The 22,481-nt window shown below is 39.8% G+C and overlaps 1 protein-coding gene across 1 annotated transcript in view; it reads left to right on the top strand.

The window, feature by feature from the left end:
• The first annotated feature begins 3,090 nt into the window (after positions 1-3,090).
• The window catches only part of ADAMTS14 (ADAM metallopeptidase with thrombospondin type 1 motif 14), a 247,040-nt gene continuing 227,649 nt past the window's right edge, over positions 3,091-22,481 (top strand). Inside the window, exons 1-2 of the mRNA XM_069753303.1 lie at positions 3,091-3,336; positions 4,188-4,573. Coding sequence (XP_069609404.1) covers positions 3,252-3,336; positions 4,188-4,573 — 471 coding nt within the window. The 5' untranslated portion in view covers positions 3,091-3,251. The remainder of the gene's footprint in view (positions 3,337-4,187; positions 4,574-22,481) is intronic.

The raw sequence follows: 22,481 nt of genomic DNA, 5'->3' as shown, positions 1-22,481 counted from the left end.
AATTGTATGATACAATATTGTTCTGCTCCAGGAAGACATCCAGGCCTCTCTTGAACCCCTCGACTGAGTTCGCCATCACCACCTCCTCAGGCAAGCAATTCCAGATTCTCACTGCCCTAACAGTAAAGAATCCTCTTCTATGTTGGTGGAAAAACCTTCTCTCCTCCAGACGCAAAGAATGCCCCCTTGTGCCCGTCACCTTCCTTGGTATAAACAGATCCTCAGCGAGATATTTGTATTGTCCCCTTATATACTTATACATGGTTATTAGATCGCCCCTCAGTCGTCTTTTTTCTAGACTAAATAATCCTAATTTCGCTAATCTATCTGGGTATTGTAGTTCTCCCATCCCCTTTATTAATTTTGTTGCCCTCCTTTGTACTCTCTCTAGTTCCATTATATCCTTCATGAGCACCGGTGCCCAAAACTGGACACAATACTCCATGTGCGGTCTAACTAGGGATTTGTACAGAGGCAGTATAATGCTCTCATCATGTGTATCCAGACCTATTTTAATGCACCCCATGATCCTGTTTGCCTTGGCAGCTGTTGCCTGGCACTGGCTGCTCCAGGTAAGTTTATCATTAACTAGGATCCCCAAGTCCTTCTCCCTGTCAGATTTACCCAGTGGTTTCCCATTCAGTGTGTAATGGTGATATTGATTCCTTCTTCCCATGTGTATAACCTTACATTTATCATTGTTAAACCTCATCTGCCACCTTTCAGCCCAAGTTTCCAACTTATCCAGATCCATCTGTAGCAGAATACTATCTTCTCTTGTATTAACTGCTTTACATAGTTTTGTATCATCTGCAAATATCGATATTTTACTGTGTAAACCTTCTACCAGATCATTAATGAATATGTTGAAGAGAACAGGTCCCAATACTGACCCCTGCGGTACCCCACTGGTCACAGCGACCCAGTTAGAGACTATACCATTTATAACCACCCTCTGCTTTCTATCACTAAGCCAGTTACTAACCCATTTACACACATTTTCCCCCAGACCAAGCATTCTCATTTTGTGTACCAACCTCTTGTGCGGCACGGTATCAAACGCTTTGGAAAAATCGAGATATACCACGTCCAATGACTCACCGTGGTCCAGCCTATAGCTTACCTCTTCATAAAAACTGATTAGATTGGTTTGACAGGAGCGATTTCTCATAAACCCATGCTGATAAGGAGTTAAACAGTTATTCTCATTGAGATAATCCAGAATAACATCCCTCAGAAACCCTTCAAATATTTTACCAACAATAGAGGTTAGACTTACTGGCCTATAATTTCCAGGTTCACTTTTAGAGCCCTTTTTGAATATTGGCACCACATTTGCTATGCGCCAGTCCTGCGGAACAGATCCTGTCGCTATAGAGTCCCTAAAAATAAGAAAGGTAGTGGAGTATTGCATCTCAGATCCGTCCACTTCACTACTACTGAAGTGTAACTCTAGAGACAACCCATGGACAGGTGTGGTGATGTCTTCTTGAAGCAGCCATGTTTTCTACACCTGTACAACTCCTTAGTGCTCACTTACATGACTGTAGATTGTCTCCTCCAAGAGAATCGGATCGATTATATTAATAACACTGTGATCAAACTCTGATCCGAGTTTCACCAGTGTCAGCTAAGCATGATACGTTTCTCCATCTTCTCCATTGTATTTATCTTCGAAAATTGGACTGACTTGGATTTTATCCAAGTGCAGTCCGAAGGGTTCCACACACCCATAGCCTTGAATCGGTGAGAAGCATCAGATTTGTGCTGCAATTCGCAGCATGCTGCAATTTTTTTCTCATGCTAAATTGAATTGCCCCATTGATTAACATCGGTCCAAGTGCTATCCAATAAATATAAGTATACACTTGTGTGAGCGAGCCTTTAGAATGAGTTTCATGGCTTATGATTTCTGAAGAGTTGCATCAAAAACGTGGCTGGCAGCACACACGTTCATATTTACCAAGGAACCCACTTGGAGATACACAGAAAACAAAGAAGTGTAGACAGCATCCATTCCAAGTCTATGGCGGAATAAAATCTATCTTTTTTAAATTCAACACTTCTTTGTTTACTGATGAGTTGCAGTCCCCATAAGCACTTGGCTCAACTATTATGGAATTACTAGAGCAACATGTGTAGTGTAATCTGTTGAAGTGCAAGGGGCAGGGACAGAACTACAGTAGGGGCAGGGGTTGTGATCGCTCCCGAGCCCCAGAACCTCGGCCTAGGTGGCCCAACAAGTCCCTTTTGCCTGTATAAAAAGACTAAGGCTATTAAAGACTTGCAAAATTTGGGGGACCCCGTTGGAGCTTTTGTCTTGGGGCCCATAACCTGCAAGTTGCACCACTGGGAAGAGGCCAGTACAGTATCCTTTACACAAGGTCCCAGAATTGTCATTGCCCTCCTTTCACATTACCAAGTAAAAATGACAACGTATATTAGTTTAGAAAAACACTTTTAATTATTTGCAAATTTAAGAAAATTGTTAAGGTCAGTCAAAGTTACATTTATACAAAAGTGAAATTGAGAGCAGTCACCTGGAAGGAAAGTGGGAAATAAAGTAACATTCACGTTCAGATGCTGAAGTGCTTTCCTATTGGGAACACTGAACCTATTCTTCAAGGTAATGCATGCAGACTGATTCTGGTTTTACTCCCCCCTCTTTTCCAGTTTTCCGGCAAAGTACAGTCTCACATGTGACAGATTTGGGAGACCCCCTCTGTCCAGAGGAGGGACAGAGGGAACCCAGGGTGTGTCTGTGCTACAATGTTACAGATGATGTCAGTATTTGCATCCTCTGGCTGGAGTTGCAATGCACTCTGGCTATCCAGACCTCCCTCCCTTTTCCACTCTCTTTTTCTCCTCCTCCCTTCTTTCTTTTGCCTTCCTAAATGGATGGGGCTTCTCCTGGATAGGCACAGTTTTCAAGGGTCCAAAAAGACTGTATCAAAGCTGCTGTAAGTTTCTCCCCCAGCGCTCCAGAGTGTGCCTCTCCTGATCTGTCAATCTGCAGAGCTGCAACAGGAGGAGAACAGATTGTTAAACGCCTGGCTGGCTGGAGAAAATCCTGCAAGATCTTTCTCTCTTTCTCGCTCTCTTTGATTCTGTAAATGTCCTTCTAAATGATCAAAATAGAGAACATCTAAAGAAGAAAAAAGGTCAATCAAGCTGCTCATTGACTGGATACTGTATGTTTCTGCTTCTCCTAACCTAGGAAACTATACAAACTCTTCTGCAAACTTTATCCGATGGATTTTCTGTACATTTATGGGATTGTGTCTTGCTTTTTTACATCTTTCTGCTGGCTAACTGTGGATTCATTAATTTCCAAAGGTAGGCTACTAAAATTCTTGCATTTAGTGTTTTATTTGGCCTAAATCAACCAAGACTTCTGACCATGAATGAACAGTTCACAAAATATATTTTATTCTAGGTTTATTAAATCCCACTAGGTGGGTAAATGCAAAGTAAGAACACCTTGTACTTGGCTAACCGGCTTCATAAGCAATCCAAACGGTTGAGATGATTTTGCTGAATGTTATTTTACTAACTTTATTTTCTTTTTATTTTCTTAAAATTTGACTTGTGTTATTTCTAACTTTTTGTAATCATGTCAAACAATGTGCATATAAATTGGTCTATTTAGCAGATGACCAGTTTGTAGAGGAAGAATCACTATGATGCACTTCTTATGTGAAATAATAAGTTCATAGTAAAGTTGTGACTCCTACCATTGGATACCCAATTTACTTTTTCTTGTCATTGTAGTTTAACACAAAGGTGTGTTTGTTTTGACAGGTGTCAATAAACTTACTTCATGTTGATGGGTTGCAAGTCAAGGCTTTGCTTATTTTCCCCTGGCGGGGGAAAGTGTAATAAGAGTATGCAGCTGGAAAAGTTGTAAGATGTTTCTTAGAATAAGGTCAATATTTAACAGGGGTGTTACGGTTTTTTTTTCGAGAATGTGTTGCAGCATACAGCCCCTGTTCTAGTTTACAAGACCCAACAAACAAGAGCAACATGTTCCTCTAAACTATTTGGTACCGTGATTGAGCTAGTGGTAGAAAATGTGTGGTCCTCATGTCAAAGAATGAGAAGGATATGATCTTGAGAACTGACTACTGAAAATAATTCTGGGCCAATTTCTTTCTAAATACTTAAAAAATTCTTATTTCCCCCAATAGAACACCTCTCTGGGAAGCTACATGAATATGGTATGGTTGTCCCATTCAGTACAGATCATCTAGGACGATATATTTCCCACATGGTGTCAGCAGGAGGAAGTAGGATGACCTTAAAGCACCCTGGGCAGAGGTTTGCCCGAAGTATTCCTGATCCAACAACTCAGTCAGATGATAGGTGCTTGTACTTCAATGTCACAGTCTTTGGCAAGCAGCTGCATCTGCGTTTGAAGCCCAATAGAAAGCTGGTTTCTCATCAGGCTACTATTCAGTGGCAGGAGGATTACCAGGAGATTTCTCATGACTCACTACATGCTGATTGTGTATATACAGGAGATATCATGGATATGCCTGGAACCAATGTGGCCATCAGCAACTGTGATGGACTGGTAAGTCGACTATCATTATGATTTTATTTTCCACTACTTTACCTATAGATTTATGGAATATGGAAATGAGGAACTGTAAAAAAACAGGTACGGTAGATACTGTGTGCATGTGTCCCTACCAATATATTGAGACATTATTCAGAATACAATTGAATTATTGTGGTTCTTCTGAAGAAGACATTTGAGAACTTCGAAACGCGTTGAGAATAAACCGTAGTGTCACCCCATACTGTATATTGGAAATATTTGTGGACACATTACCAGCGACGCAGGTTACCCACATCTCCAGTTGACCGAATACAATTGAACGTTTGTTTCAGCATTAACCTAATCTTCTGATTCTAGAATGGAAATTTTTTTCTATATTTTTAACTTTTTGTCAGCAAATGGATGACAAAAATAGATGTAGCCTTCTTTGATGGAATATCATACTACACTAAACAAGTCGATGGACATAATATGCCTCAGCAGCTAACTAAGCTTTAACTGCTGTCAGCTCAACTCATGCCAAAAATACATTGGCTTGTTATTTGTATCTCTAGAAGACTTATGGGGGCTTGCTTGACAAGTCCTATGTATATAACATTCCTGGCTTTTCAAGTGCATTTCTGAAAATAGAACATAACTAAACAGAAGCAACATTCTTGATAATAGAAGAAAAATGAGCATGCAAAAAATTTGTATTGTACTTCCACCTGTTTGCCTTTTGGGTATGTCTGGATTTCACATATTCTTGGAAGGTAAACTCATGTCATACATAGTCTACAGAAATCTGGAGAGATGTGAGGACTTGGGGTCATATTTTCAATATTGTTTTTTTGTATTTACTTACATGTCCAGTGAATTCATGGGCCTGATATTTAGCATGGCCACATTATGTAAATTAGCCATGTGTTGTGTTCTAGTTAAGCAAAGTCTAGTATTGTAGAGATTGTGAACTTAATTCAGTTAGCCACATCTAAAAATGCACATTTTCCTTAAAACATTCAAAATTGTACAAACTGCATTGTTTACCCTACAACCCAAAGTATCCACCTTGCGCTTTTTTTTCCTGTTAATAAAAGGTTATGACCTATGGAGCATATAACGCCGACTTGTAGATCCTACCTTTTTTTCTTCACCCTCTGCAATTAAGTTACTTGGCTTTGTAATTTCAATCACCATGTTGTTGCCTTGCAATATAATTAGATGACATTAATCATGTTTCCACTTCTCAACCATCTCCTTTAACAATAGTGATTAAGTGATTCAAAAGGTTTTGTTTCCTAGTCATCTGTCAGTAAGACACAGTTTGCAAGGTTTTCAGTAAATATATTTACTAAAAACAGTATAGACCATCAAAGTCTATTAGAAGGCTACATAGAGAAGAATCTGACATTTAAAGAAAAGGCCAGTTTGTCAAAAATGTTATTACTGCTGCCTAGTTTCTTGCATACTGTGCAGAGATTCAGCTTTATGGTAAAGTTGCTGTTTCTTGTAATATCAACTGGTATCTGAACCCTTTCCTCTTCTTATGTCTTTGAGTTTTATTGCAAAGCTCTAGAAGGTGAGCATGTATTCTCAATGAATCTGGACCAGCTTGTAGACCTGCCTAATGTTGACCTCTGACTGTAGCTTGCACAAGTTCTTAAAAAGAAGGAAGACTTTTTAATTAACCCACTGAACTCATTTAAATAGACACCATGATTGGAGGGAAGATCAGCCAAATTCCAATTGTCGAAATACAAAAAAAATCAGTTTATCTTACAGTTTCCCACGCCTTACAGTGTAAGTTCTTCATGCTAAGAAAAATATGAGGCATTGACCGTATGGTGTCAAAATACTTGCCAAAATGCATCATATTTTTGCATTGCATTGCATCATATATACAGCATATTTTTGCATTTGGATTTTGTCAAGTTGTCCTGCATTCTTTAAAAAAAATATTATGCTTCACTAAAGAAGCAATCCTATCAAATTGATATATTGCAATCATCATATTATATAGCACTGTGTATTTCCAATTGCTCATGTTACATTCTATCCAGTTAATTCTTTTTTCCATTAGGTGTATGACATCCCATGATTACAAACTGACTAGCTCAATCCTACTAAGAACCATGTAGAAACAGGAGGTCAATTTCCCCTGTATGAGTCATGAGTCACTGCAAAAGTTCCTGGTGGGGGGAGGAGCAGAGCAGCTGGGTCAGGAGTTGAAGAGGGGAATGATATATGCAAGGAAAAAGAGATTTCCTGTTTCTACATAGAGCAGAGAAAAGAGAAGAATTAGCTGGGCAGAAAGGCAGAATGAGCAATTGTAAGTGCACAGTGCTATATAATATGATGGCTGCAATATACTAAGAGGATAAAAAAATTTGATGGGATGTGTCTTTAAGTAAAAATGCGTTGTCTGATGCAAGTAAAATCTTTTTATTGTATCTAAAAAAATCGAACTTACAAATATACTTTATTCATGATATCTGCACTAATTTTCCCATCTTAAACCTGTTCTCCACTTCCATATTTGCTCTCACCCCAGCAGTGTGCTACCTATTCTCTCTTTGCCGATATTTGACTAGTGATGTGCTTGAAGGGACTTTGGTGTCTGGTTCAGTTTATTAGCTAAGGCAGCCTTCTGTGCATCTGCATCTGTTGTGATGGAGAAGAGAACTTGCTTTGCTGATCAACGGGTCCATTCAGCCAGCCACTTCAAGCATGTATTTAGCCACTAAGGGAGTGGGGGGTAGGTAGACTCCCTTCCTGTTTTGGGATGAATGTAAAAGTAGAGGTTCTGAAACCAGGAAGATCTGAATTGGAATGATACGTGTAGAGTTTATTATTGAAGTTTATTAGTAAGTTTCATTTATTTTTTACATTTCAAATGCAATTGATGGATGAATTTCTTGCCAGACGCCCTCTGTAATGTTGGACATAGATTGACTTGCAGGAAAATCCCCAAACCTCAAGCTAGTAATAAGTGTTTTATTTCATTTTGAAATGTCTGAGTACAAAAACATTTGAAAAATTTAAAAACTCGCGTGAGTTTTCTGTATTTAGAAATGAAATTTTACAAAATAGAAAATATATTGTACATGGCAAAAGCCCAAATGGCCCTGGAAGAAATAAAAGTTGAATAAATGAGGTTTTTAACTACTGATTTCTATAATTTGATGTATTTTTATAAGGATTGCATACTTTCAAAAACAGAACCTCTTTTTCTTTAGCAAGTGTCCTGGTGACAAGCTGGTTGTGGGTTGATGCCAGAGGTCGTCCAGGGCCAAACATACTTTTGGCAGCTACTGTCTGATGTTTCTGGTACATAAGTATTTAGGGATTTCTTTTAATTTTGTACAATTTCTTTCACACCTATTGCAAGACATATCTACATATATATGTAGATGAGAACATAATTATTAATTTTCCACAGACCAATTCAAAGGTAAATTGTCTGAAATGAAGAGTACAGAGACTTTTGAAATGGTCCTGTTAGCAGTGCAGATGTTGTGGTTGCACCTGTTGCCTGAAGGAGCCCAAACTCTCTCTCTCAGACCTGTATACAGAGACCAGTGCTATAAATTATGCAGAATAGTTGTGAGATCATCACTATCCTTTTGCTTTCGTTCTATAAACGCTTTGTCATTCAGATTTCCATTTAGGACCAGGAGTTATAAAAGTGGCCATACTTATTAGATATGCGTGAACAATCACTGAATGCTCATCTGGAGAATGATCATAAGTCAGATTCAACCATACATGTTTTATTTTTCCGAGCCATAAATGTTCAATGATACCGGATGATAAGCAAACGATCTTTCTGGCAATACTCTTCCAAAGATGGATCGTTCGTAGGTTTTTTTCTGTTGGATGAAAAAAATCAAGCAATGCTTTGGGCTCTTTCAGACGTCCGTTTTTCTAGTACAAGTTCTTCAGAGTTTTCCATGGATGGTAGTCGTACCGATGCTAGTCAATAGGGTAGTTCACGTGTCCAATGTTTTCTTCTGACAGCGAGTGGTCTGCACTAAAGCACGGAGACTTGTTCAGTTTATTGAATTGAGTGTTGGTTCAAATTCGCCAATGTAAGTCTATGGGTCAGTGAAAAAAATGGGACAGCCCTCAGGTGCCATCTGTGTACTGTCCATTTTTCACAAGCGGTTTGATCAGAAAAAGCTTTATAAACCTCCATCAGTTATTTTTTCATTCAAGAAACAATGATGAAACTCTGTCCAAGCTCTGATGGTACAAACTGACTCACTAACCAAACTTGGTACTCTCATAAAAAACAACACTGATGAAACTCGGGCAGAATTTCACGTATGACAAAATCTCTGCCGTTTGAATGAGCCCTTACTTAATTTCAGACAATAATTATCTGTGATTGACAGTGGTGCACACCTACTAAAGAGGGCCTCATTGCTAGAACAGTATATGGGCCCAGGGGGCAAACACAGATAAAAGAGGTTCCCTGTAACAGAACAATATACAATGGGGAAAAAAAAAGTATTTAGTCAGCCACCAATTGTGCAAGTTCTTCCACTTAAAAAGATGAGAGAGGCCTGTAATTGACATCATAAGTAGACCTCAACTATGAGAGTCAAAATGAGAAAACAAATCCAGAAAATCACCTTGTCTGATTTGGCAAGATTTATTTTGCAAATTATGGTGGAAAATAATTATTTGGTCACCTAAAACATGCAAGATTTCTGGCTCTCACAGACCTGTAACTTCTTCTTTAAGAGGCTCCTCTGTCCTGCACTCATTACCTGTAGTAATGGCACCTGTTTTAAACTCGTTATAAGTATAAAAGCCAGTCCAATAAGGCAGTTCAATAGCTCATCATGATGCACAATTTCACCTGCTATGGAGGTACAAGTAGACTTCCTTACCTGTTGGGTGGCTTTACAGGTTGCACTAATGATATGTCCGCACCTGAAGATGGAAGACAAGCATTTATTAGTTGAAATAGTTCAAGTCTAATATCTATGCACATCTTTAAGTTGGCCAAACACATTAGGCAGCTATAGTATAACTATCATTCGGCTGACAGCTATCTTACCCGACTCCCCCATATATAGTTTCTACTAGAGCCATTGCCAGAATCAACTGGCAGTGGCTTATCACTCTGCTAAACAAAAGGATTGGGGCATTGAATTCTAACTACCCAGTTTTTATGTACCCCAACATGATCTGTTAGAGGACAGTCAGGTGGCACCTTATAACACTGAATATTTGGCCAATTTTGGCACAATGAAATAACTTTTATTTATTGAGAATGAGGGCCTTAAGTTACACTCTGAACATTATTTTAGGCTTAAATAATCCAGACAGTCAAATATCACAGAAATTATACTAAGTAAAGATATGCATACAGTTGTGTGAAAAAGTGTTTGCCCCTTCCTGATTTCCTATTCTTTTGCATGTTTGTCACACTTAAATGTTTCAGATCATCAAACAAATTTAAATATTAGGCAAAGCTACCACAAGCTTACACAAAATGCAGTTTTTAAATGAAGGTCTTTATTATTATGGGAAAAAAATCCAAACCTACAGGGCCCTGTGTGAATAAGCGATTGCCCCCTAAATCTAATAACTGATTGGACCACCCTTAGCAGCAACAACTGTAATCAAGTGTTTGCGATAACTGGCAATGAGTCTTTTACAACGCTCTGGAGGAATTTTGGCCCACTCAGCTTTGCTTGTATTTAGCTTTAGAGAAACTATTTAGTGAAGATTGTTACCTATCGTAGCATAACAGTACTGCCATGCACAGCGCACGTGACTAAGCAGTTAATAGTTTGCCAAGTCTAGTGTGAAAGAACTTAACTGGTCAGTCCTGACCTCAACACTAAAGACTTTTGGGATTAACTGGAATCTTGACTGTGAGCCAACTTTTATCACATAACATCATACCCAGGCCTTCAATAAAACTCTTTTGGTGAATGGCCACGAATTCTGGCAGCCAAGTTAAAAAATCTAGTGAAAGTGTTCCCAAGATATTGTAGCATCTTACAGCAACTAAGGGGCACCAAATTTATATATATGCCCATATGTTTGCATTGAGATGTTAAAAATTTATGTTTTGTTGTTGTCCGTAACAATAATGTCTGAATGTACAGCATGTGACCATCGTTGCATTCTATCATGTTTCAGTGAGGCACTGTGCGAAAACCCTAAGCTTTGTCATCTCCTCTTCTTGGTTGTATAGTGCCAAAATGCATTTGTCTGTATTACTATACTGGGACTGAGTGTTCTGCTCTCTACAGGGCAGGGTGAGTTGATTTTCTTCAATTATTGTTGCAGACAGGGACATTTAGAATGTAACTTGCTCTAAGGTTTAGGTTTAGTAACAGTAAATTTTAAGCTTTTGGTGGTGAACTTTTTTATTGATACCATTTAGTTTTTAAAGTGAAATAGTTGTGATTCTTAACAATAACATGTTTATGAGTAACATTAGTGAATGTATTAAACCAATCAATTTGACATTTATTAAACAGTTGGATTAAGGAAAGATAAAGTGAGTCAGTCAACATCTAATTGGGGCCCTCGTAGCATATGTTGCTTTTCCTTAGCACTGAAGAGGATTGTCAGCCGAACACTGGTTCAGCCGATCATACAGCTGGCAGGCATATCGGTCTGCTCTTCAATACATGACAGCACTTACAATGGTTCAGTTGATCGTACGACTGGCAGCCATCTCGACCTGCTCTCCTGAGCAGGCCGGCTTATCTCTAGGAGAACATCATGATTGGAAATCCAAAATCATACTTGCCTGATTGACATTTCCCCATAGACAATCAGTTGTCTGGGGCTCCTGTCACATCTCCACCAGTACCTACTCCTGTGACTTCTGCTTGTGTCACCAGGTGCCACCATATTCACTTTTCAGGCAGTGCTGGTGATAGAGATATCAGAACCAGAAGCTCTTTACGGCATTCTCTGTCCAACCACTAAGGTTAGAATGTCTGGAACCTGTAGTGCCATCCAGACTGGTAGTATGGGTGTGTGTGTGTCCAGCTGACATTATCAGCCAAGTGGAGAGCATCACACCCTATTAAGGCTTCCAGCTTGCTGCTAGAAGTTGCCAGATATAGCTTAGAAGTTCCCGGGCTAGGTGTGTGTCTTCTGCTTCTGTTTGATTTAGTGTATTTCTATTTTGACCCCGGCTTGTTTCTGACTATTCTTACGAATCCTGATTTTGTCCTCGACGCGACCTCTCAGCTTTGACTCTGCTTGTCGACCATCCCTACCTCTGGACAGAAGTTCTTCCATGGTTGCATTCCACTGGGTCCTATTGTAAAACCAGATCCCTGTACAGTTGTTAAAGGTTATTTGGCATTTATTTGGAGTCTGCCAGATGAAGTGGCTTGTGCCAAGTCTGTCTGAGGCAGCCTTTTGAGCCTGTGGCCTCATGCAGATGTTACAGCACCCAAACACATTAGACTGCCAGCGAATCCAGTCGATATCAGTGGGCTTAGGCTGTGTGCACACGGTGCAGATTTAGTGCAGATTTAGTGCAGATCTGCTGCGTTTTTTTCTGCCAAGAAACGTTGCAGATCTGCACTGTGATTTACAGTGCAATGTAAATCAATGTGAAAAAAAAAGCTGTGCACATGGTGCAGAAAAATCTGCGCAGAAACGCTGCAGATTTCAAAGAAGTGCATGTCATTTCTTTTGTGCAGTTCTGCAGCGTTTCTGCACCCCTCCATTAATAGAAATCCGCAGTGGTAAAAACTGCACAAAATCCGCATCAATTCCGCACAAAAAATGCACTAAAACCGCATAGAAACCGCAGCTGCGGATTCCGCCAGGAGATGCGGATTTTGTGCAGAAAATTCTGTACGTCTTTTCTTACGTGTGCACATAGCCTAAGCAAACATTAGTCTAATGTGTATGGGACCTTAAGTCTAAATTGTGTACCCTACTGTGTGCAAAACAGGAATGTTCACCATCAGCCATTACAAGTTGATGGTATTATCTTGTTAGAATGGCAACTGTGGATGGGATATTTCAGGCAGCAAATGAACAGTCAGTTTTTGAAGTTGATGGGTTAGAAACATGAACAATGAGCAAGCCTAAAGATCTCAGTGAATTTTTCATAAGCCTAGTTGCGATAGCTAGATGACAGTCAGAAAATCTTAAATACAGCAGATCCTACTGGAGTGTTCTCAGTATCTAGTGGTTAGTAACCTTCAAAAGCCCAAAGAAAGATAACTGGTGAACTATTGAAAATGTAATGGGCACCGAGAGCTTATTTATGTTGGAAAGGAGCTAAAATAATCCCATCTGGTCCAATTCCAGAAAAGATCTGAGGTATAAATTGCTGAGAAGATTAATACTGGCTATTATAGACAGTTGGCATACACACAGTCCATAGCAGCTTGCTGCATATGAGGTTGAATAACTATAGAACAGTCAAATTGCCCATACTGAACCCTTTCCTGTACTAAAAGCACTTATGATGGGCAATAGAAAATCAAAACTTCGACATTGAGCATGTGTGAAATGTTCTGGGGAAAGAGATGGCAGCAAGATTCTCTAAGGGAAGACATGCAAGCTGGCATATGGTCTTTAGACCCTGGCATTCATGTGAAAATTAAATTGATTAATACCACCCACCTCAAAGGGAGTTGGTCACTCTCCCAAATGAAATTTGAACAAAACTGCTATAAAGGGGACCAATCCCCTTATATAAGCAATATAAACTGTGTTTCATTGCTGTAATTACTTTTGAAACTTGTTTCATTCTACATGGATATTAGAGGGATTAGGTGCACCCATGGTGTGGGTAAGAACTTGGTGCACCTTTACACCCTCTCAATTTGCATAGTTCCCCTGATTCTGATTGACAGCGCTTGTTTGGCCAGAGGGAGTGCTGCCTGAACCCTAACCACAGAACTGTGAATGCATACTCACTTTGAAGCGTCAGTCGCATGCATATAGTATGGAGGCAGACCCCACTTTTATCATTGCCTCCCATTGCTCAATCAACACAGAAGCGTTGCAGGTGGCTTCAGACAGAAGGAGTGAATTGGTTATGTGATTCCCCTGTCATCAGCACATCACAAAATAGTTCAATGTCAAGGATGATGCACTATAGACAAGAGGAGCACATAACTGGTCCTCTATGTCCTCTCCTCCTCTTTGAAGCCATTTGCTACACTTCTGGATGTATTGAGGAGATGTAATGGTGTACTGATCTCTTGGCTACACCAAGGGTGCACCAAAACTCCTTCATTTTCATATGGAATAACAGGTGTTTTAATTGTAATTGCAGCAATTGCATATATACTGCTTATCTTATATGATTTTTATAGGGGCTAGGTCACACTGATGAGCAAAAGGGTAACAATGTTTTGAACTTTTGACTTTCAGGCTCCATATCTCAACATCCTCTACTGCTTCGAATGTGAGGCTATAATAATTTTATAGAGAATTATTTTCGCCATCTATCTATACATAAATTTGACTGGTAACTATTTAGCATATGATTAGTTATGCAGATTCTTGTCATGTCACTGCACTGTTAGTGTTTTTCTACTGGTGGTGGAATAATGTTTTTCTTATTGTATGCTACAAAATACAACCTGTTCTCACATTCCCTAATAGCTGTGTGTTATTAGGTTGATTCTCAAGTGAAAGGTCACTGGTACGAATCGAGGGGCAGCCATGAAGAAGATTTTACAAGAAAAGGGAAGCAGTATCATTTAGGTCATCGATAGCGCTCTCTCTGTCACGAAAATTGCTAAACTGCCTCATGTGAGTGCCATGACAGTAGGAAGAATACGAAATGAAGTCCGTCCATCCATTCAAAAGCCAAGAGGTGAACGACCAGGCTAATATCGGAGTGAACAAGTGCTCATCAAAAGGTCTACCACTTCTGAAGCAACAAACACCGCAGTAGAGGTGGCTCGTATGCTTCCTAATAGTGAGATCACAGGCATCCATGCAAGCACCGTGCTATATATGTTGCACAAGTCTAGAATAGGAGCTCAAAAAAGGTGAAGATGCCTCGACTTCAATATGTCATAGCAAGCGTTGGCTCGAGTTTGCAAAAAAGTATGAAAGGTGGACAGTAGAAGATTGGAAATTAGTGATTTGGAGTGATGAGGTGAAAGTCAATAGACTAAGCTCTGATGGGTGCAAATGTGTCTGAATGAAACAATGAAAAAATGGGCTAACGGATCAAGCAATTGAAGGAACTGTGAAGTTTGGTGGAGGAAGCCTGATGATATGGGGTTCTTTTACAGCCAAAGGCATTGGATACTTGACCAGGATTGATAATGGTCTCAATGCTGAGTATACAGTTAGGTCCATATATATTTGGACAGAGACAACATTTTTCTAATTTTGGTTATAGACATTGCCACAATGAATTTTTAAAAAAACAATTCAGATGCAGTTGAAGTTCAGACTATCAGCTTTCATTTGAGGGTATCTACATTAAAATTGTATGAAGAGTTTAGGAGTTTCAGCTTCTTAACATGTGCCACCCTATTTTTAAAGGGACCAAAAGTAATAGGACAGATTAAATAGTTTTAAATAAAATGTTCATTTTTAGTACTTGGTTGAAAACCCTTTGTTGGCAATGACTGCCTGAAGTCTTGAACTCATGGACATCACCAGACGCTGTGTTTCCTCCTTTTTGATGCTCTGTCAGGCCTTCACTGCGGTGGTTTTCAGTTGCTGTTTGTTTGTGGGCCTTTCTGTCAGAAGTTTAGTCTTTAACAAGTGAAATGCTGCTCAATTGGGTTAAGATCAGGTGACTGACTTGGCCATTCAAGAATATTCCATTTCTTTGCTTTAATAAACTCCTGGGTTGCTTTGGTTTTATGTTTTGGGTTATTGTCCATCTGTAGTAAAAAATGATGAACAATCAGTTTTGCTGCATTTGGCTGGATCTGAGCACACGGTATGTCTCTGAATACCTCAGAATTAATTCAGCTGCTTCTGTCCTGTGTCACATCATCAATAAACACTAGTGACCCAGTGCCACTGGCAGCCATGCATGCCCAAACCATCACACTGCCTCCGCCGTGTTTTACAGATGATGTGGTATGCTTTGGATCATGAGCTGTACCACGCCTTCGCCATACTTTTCTCTTTCCATCATTCTGGTAGAGGTTGATCTTGGTTTCATCTGTCCAAAGAATGTTCTTCCAGAACTGTGCTGGCTTTTTTAGATGTTTTTTAGCAAAGTCCAGTCTAGCCTTTTTATTCTTGACGCTTATGAGTGGCTTGCACGTGCAGTGAACCCTCTGTATTTACGTTCATGCAGTCTTCTCTTTAAGATAGATTTGGATATTGATACGCCTACCTCCTGGAGAGTGTTGTTCACTTGGTTGGCTTTTGTGAAGGTGTTTCTCTTCACCATGGGGATTATTCTGCAATCATCCACCACTGTTGTCTTCCGTGGGCGCCCAGGTCTTTTTGCATTGATGAGTTCACCAGTGCTTTCTTCCTTTCTCAGGATGTACCAAACTGTAGATTTTGCCACTCCTAATGTTGTAGCAATTTCTTGGATGGGTTTTTTCTGTTTTCGCAGCTTAAGGATGGCTTGTTTCACCTGCATGGAGAGCTCCTTTGACAGCATGTTTACTTCACAGCAAAACCTTCCAAATGCAAGCAGCACACCTCAAATCAACTCCAGGCCTTTTATCTGCTTAATTGAGAATGACATAACGAAGGGATTGCTCACACCTGTCCATGAAATAGCCTTGGAATTAATTGTCCAATTACTTTTGGTCCCTTGAAAAACAGGGTGGCACGTGTTAAGGAGCTGAAACTCCTAAACCCTTCATCCAAGATTAATGTGGATACCCTCAAATGAAAGCTGAAAGTCTGAACTTCAACTGCATCTGAATTGTTTTGTTTAAAATTCATTGTGGTAATGTCTATAACCAAAATTACAAAAATGTTGTCTCTGTCCAAATATATATGGACCTAACTGTATGTGAGTATCTTACAAGACAAGATACTTCATACACTCGAGTACTATGTGTATGAAAAGGAAGACATAGCGTTGCTGTAGGATAAAATCCCAAGATACATTGAGAAAGGCGAAGAAATGGTTCAATAACAATGAAGTAGAGGTGTTGGATTGGGCCCCATAGTCCCCAGATCTCAACCCAATCAAACACTTGTGGGTACAGTTGAATAAAAAACGGTATGCATACTCAAGTGAGTCAACCACTATGCACCAACTTTGGGAACCTGTAGAAGAGACCTGGGATTAGATCTTGGTCAAGACCTGTTTGAATCTGAATCAAGAGCATGCCCAGAAGGATTTGGGCAGTGTTGAAGGTCAAAGGTGGATTTACAAAATACTGACAAAATTATAAAAATTAGCAAATCAGCAACAATGCAGTAACATGACAAGAATCTTCATAATAAATCATAGGCTGAATAGTTGCAAGTCAAATTTATGTATGAGATAGCCAAGATAATTATAAAATGATGATATTCTCACATTCGAAGAAGTAGTGGATGGTGAGATATGGAGCCTGAACGTCAAAAGTTTAAAACATTGCTACCCTTTTGCTTGTCAGTGTATAGAACTGTTTAATTAGTTTAAATTGAATTTTGGGGGTGACATACTCCCTTTAAATTTGTTATAGATTGTGTATATGATAACAGTATCCCCTAAGGGCAGTAACCTCTTCAGCAGGATAATGACCCTGCCGCATCACAAAAATGGTTCACTATTGGTTTGAGGAACATGACAAAGACATCAAGGCATTGATTTGACCTTCAAAATCCTCAGTTTTCAATCTGTGTACTTTCCTCGGTATATCTGTCAATGTTGGATATTTTGAGAAAACTAGTTTAATACCGGATGGCCTCGCCTCATAGTTTACAGGATTTTCAGATCTTCAGATGTCTTGTGGAGTCAACGCACTGATGGGTCAATGGTATTCACGAGGAGAAGTAATTGCACAGCATTTTTTAGAGTCACTGCTAGGTATACATAGTACAAGCAGTAACTCTTCTCTACATGAATCTTTTTTTATGCATGTTGTACATTTTTATTGACTGTAAAGTCTAATAAATTAATTATATTTATGACTGAGCACAAAAGCAAAGCACTTATTTGTATAAATTTTCCATATTGTCTAAACCCCATGGAGTAGGCTTTCATTATTTGGTTGGGCATATGACTAAAGGCAATAATCTTGGTAAAACCAGGGGATAATCTAAAATATATGGGGGCCACCCATCTCTGCATAGACAGATAGTGCTTGGAGATAAATAGATTGGCGTGGCTAAATTTCAATATACTTTAGCCCCCAAGAAAGAAAAGCTGCCAGTGACTCATTTCCCTCTTACCATTCATACACACTCAGCTATACTCTTAAGGTACCGTCACACTGAACGATATCGCTAGCGATCCGTGACGTTGCAGCGTCCTGGCTAGCGATATCGTTCAGTTTGACAGGCAGCAGCGATCAGGATCCTGCTGTGATGTCGTTGGTCGCTGCAGAAAGTCCAGAACTTTATTTCGTTGCTGGACTCCCTGCAGACATCGCTGAATCGGCGTGTGTTTACCCTGGTTACCATCGTAATAGTAAAAAAAACAAACACTACATACTTACCTTCCGCTGTCTGTCCTCCGGCGCTGTGCTTTCCTGCACTTGCTGTGAGCGCCGGCCAGCCGGAAAGCGTCACCGCTCTGCTTTCCAGCCGCTGTGCTCACAGTCAGTGCAGGAAAGCACAGCGCCGGAGGACAGACAGCGGAAGGTAAGTATGTAGTGTTTGTTTTTTTGAATTTTACGATGGTAACCAGGGTAAACATTGGGTTACTTAGCGCGGCTCTGTGCTTAGTAACCCGATGTTTACCCTGGTTACCGGCATCGTTGGTCGCTGGAGAGCTGTCTGTGTGACAGCTCTCCAGCGACCAAACAGCGACGCTGCAGCGATCGACATCGTTGTCGGTATCGCTGCAGCGTCGCTGAGTGTGAAGGTACCTTTAGGCCCTGATTCATCACCACCTTTTGCTCCTGTTTTTTCTCTAGTTTTATGTAAAGATTTTTTTTACCCAATTCATTACTCTATTTGTGCTTTTTTTAAAGGTTAGTTTGTATGTGCTTGTTTTTTCTTTTATTCTGCTCTATGGACAGAGTTTAGTGATTCAAGATGCTTTTGTAAAAATTTTGCACAACTCCACTTCAGTTCTGTATCCCCACTGCACTTATTTTGATGACATTTTTGCACCATTTTGCACAATGTGTAACTGTTAGTGCCAAAAAGTAACAATTCAAGACAGAAATAAAGACTATTTGTGACTTTGTGTTTTTGATATCATGAGTCTCATACACCATTTTGAAGAATTTGGAGCCGAAAATGGCACCTTATGCCACAAAAAAAGGAAAGGGACTTAAAAAATTAAGAATCAGAGCCATACTTTTTTTAAAAGAAACACTCCAAGGATGCATACTTGAGCAGCCTTAATGAATATAAGCAAACCAACTCATCAGTATGCAAACCAATTTACAAGTCATTACAAGGTTGGACATAATAATTTACTTATTTCATTACTCAGTTTGCAACATCAAGAAATTCAAAGTGTAAACTTAATCTGCATATTTCTAGTAATGGATAAAAGTTGGATGTGTCACTTGCCTGACCATATAGTGTTTCCAGTTTCTGTGAAGTGAGCTGTATCTAATTATATTAATTTCTTTAAGTTCATTTAACTTGATGCTTCGAGTCCCACAAGTTGTTAATCGAAGATATGTAGGCTTACAAATACTTCATTAAGGATATGAAAGCACTAATATAAATTGATGGACTTTCTAGAGACTAATGTCTCAGGCTGGAAAGTACAATTGTTTTATTTTGTCTAATTGACTTTTATGTAAAAACAACTATTTTTTTGCTCTCAAAGAACATTCCTAGTAGTTACTATGTATGCAGACTAATGCACATTAATGGAACATTGATGTACAAATGATATCTAGGTTTCCACTGCAACTTTTATTATAGGATATGCTTTACACTGGATTCCCAGTCTAATGGCAATATATCCCATTAATCCCACCAATTAGATATTTGGCCTTGTCATCCAGGTCACCATCTTCCAGTGGAATACTTAATATTTATGAATATCCATGCATGATCCAGTGTTGAGTGTGTTTCAATAGTAAAGAACAATAGTAAAGGTTAGTGATATGGCCAATGATCCGGGTGCTGAATGGTGTAGAGGTGACAATGGTAATCCAGAAAAGACAGAGAGAGAAAGTACTATGTAAGTCAGAAATTAAACTTTGCTCCATGATAGATTAAAATACCGTAATTCCTCTGCATAAAGGGACCAATATAGTTAGATGTCTCACTGACTGGGACTTCAGTCTATGTAAAGCTATATAATAGAACTACATAGAAATGACTTATCTGATGGTCATACTGCATTGCCTCTTGTGCCTCTATAAATAAGTATTTAGAGGCGAATCATTGTTTTTAGAATGAATATAATTTTTAGCCTACTTTAAAGACCTTTAATGCAGGGTATGTGCATCGTAAGTTACCCCTAAAAATATTTTAAAGGCAAATACATTATTTGAGAAACTTGATTTTGTTAAGGATTTTGTGTTTCTCAAAAAGATCCAACCTTTTAGCTTTAGCTTTTTCAAATTTTCCAGGACTTATCAAATAATCGCTGACTTAGAGTTTTGTTAAATGCAAACATTAAAATGAAACGTAAAAGGGTTGTGCAGTTTGGGGTAAAAGTTTGCTGTCACTCAGTGTGACTTGTGAAACCTCACAGTACAGTGTGCGTACTCTCTGTATTCTCTGATGCGCACAGAACACGTTTAGTCGTAATGTGGCTGGAAGTATAGAAACAGCATACTTGTGCTCACATGACTGCCTGCTCCCGGCGCTGGCACCGGAGAATCCTAAGAGCGCACAGTTTTCACGCTGTGAATACTCATAAGTTTCTAGTCCCATAGAGACTGCAGACTTGAGCCCAACCCCTTTGTACTTGATCATACATATTAAATTGAATGCACTGAAACTTGGTGGGATGATACACATGATTGGAATGCAAGACTAGAAGGATACAACTTATTTGCAAGAAACAGACTTGATAAATGAGGAGGAGGTGTCGCATTGTATGTTAGAAAAGCGTATGTTAGCACAGAGATTGAAGATTCAGAGACTGGGAGTTCTGTGGAAACTGTTCGGGTAAGAATACAAGGAAAGAACAATGGAAAGGACACCATTGTAGGCATTTACTACAATCGGCCTGTGCAAGCTGAAGATATGGATGAACTCTTTATGCATCAAATGGCCAAGTTCTCAAAAAAATATGACATAGTGGACATGGGAGATTTCAATTTTCCAGTCGTTTGTTGGGAATCTCTCTCAGGCAAAACTAACAGGTCAAGCAAATTCACATCCTCTCTTGCTGACCACTTTATCTTCCAAAATGTAGGGGAGAAAACAAGGGGATCTGCTACCTTGGATCTAATCCTTATAACCAGGGAGGAAATGTTTCAGGAGGTAAAAGTAGCTGGGACCCTAGGAGGTAGCGACCATGCTATTTTAGAATTTTGGATAACTAGAGGAGGAAGACCTGTGAAGACTCAGACTTCAAGGTTAGATTTCAGAAAGGCAAATTTTAAGGGACTCAGAAAGAGAATCAGAGGGATCCAATGGCTGGATATGTGTTATGATGCGGTGGTCTAGGAGCAACATGGAACGAGCTCTGAAGGAAGTGGTAACTGTACTGACCGCAGTCCCTAAGCTCAACACAACACTAGAAGTAGCCGTGGAATGCTCCTAACTCTCCCTAGGCATCTCATCACAGCCTAAGAGCTAACTACCCCTAAAGACAGAAGCAGGAAAACTATCTTGCCTCAGAGAAAATCCCCAAAGTATAGATTAGCCCCCCACAAATAATGACTGTGAGTGGAGAGGAAAAAGACATACACAGAATGAAACCAGGATGAGCACAGGAGGCCAGTCTAGCTTGATAGATAGGACAGGATGGAATACTGTGCGGTCAGTATAAAACACTACAAAAATCCACGCAGAGTTTACAAAAAAAATCTCCACACCTGACTAAAGGTGTGGAGGGCAAATCTGCTTCCCAGAGCTTCCAGCAAGACAGAATTAATTCATACTGATAACGCTGGACAAACACAGAAAGCACTGAACGGATAAGTCCACAATCTGTGAACAGAAAAGCGCAAGCAAAAACTTAGCTTTGCTGAACTGGTCAGGATAACAGGGAAATCCAAAGAGATGTGAATCCAACCAGGAACCATTTACAAGTGGCACTGGCTGAAGGAACAGCCAGGCCTAAATAGCTGAGCAGAAGAGACGATAAGTGGAGGCAACTGAAGACAGCTAACTCCAAGGAGCAGCCATACCACTTGAAACCACAAGAGGGAGCCCAAGAGCAGAACTCACAAAAGTGCCACTTACAACCACCGGAGGGAGCCCAAGAGCGGAATTCACAACAGTACCCCCCCTTGAGGAGGGTCACCGAACCCTCACCAGAGCCCCCAGGGCGATCAGGACGAGCCAAATGAAAAGCACAAACCAAATCGGTGGCATGGACATCGGAGGCAACAACCCAAGAATTATCCTCCTGACCATAACCCTTCCACTTGACAAGATACTGAAGCCTCCACCTCGAAAAACGAGAATCCAAAATCTTCTCAACCTCATATTCCAACTCTCCCTCAACCAACACCGGGGCAGGAGGGTCAACAGAGGGAACAACGGGCACCACATATCTCCGCAACAAAGATCTATGGAAAACATTATGAATGGCAAAAGAGGCTGGAAGAGCCAAACAAAAAGACACCGAATTAATAATTTCAGAAATTTTATAAGGACCAATAAACCGAGGCTTAAACTTAGGGGAAGAAACCTTCATAGGAACATGACGAGAAGACAACCAAACCAAATCCCCCACACGAAGCCGGGG

The sequence above is a fragment of the Ranitomeya imitator genome, chromosome 2, assembly GCF_032444005.1.
Source record: "Ranitomeya imitator isolate aRanImi1 chromosome 2, aRanImi1.pri, whole genome shotgun sequence".
NCBI lineage: Eukaryota > Metazoa > Chordata > Amphibia > Anura > Dendrobatidae > Ranitomeya > Ranitomeya imitator.
Note: the sequence above shows the minus strand (reverse complement) of the source record. Positions and strands in the feature narration are given on the sequence as shown.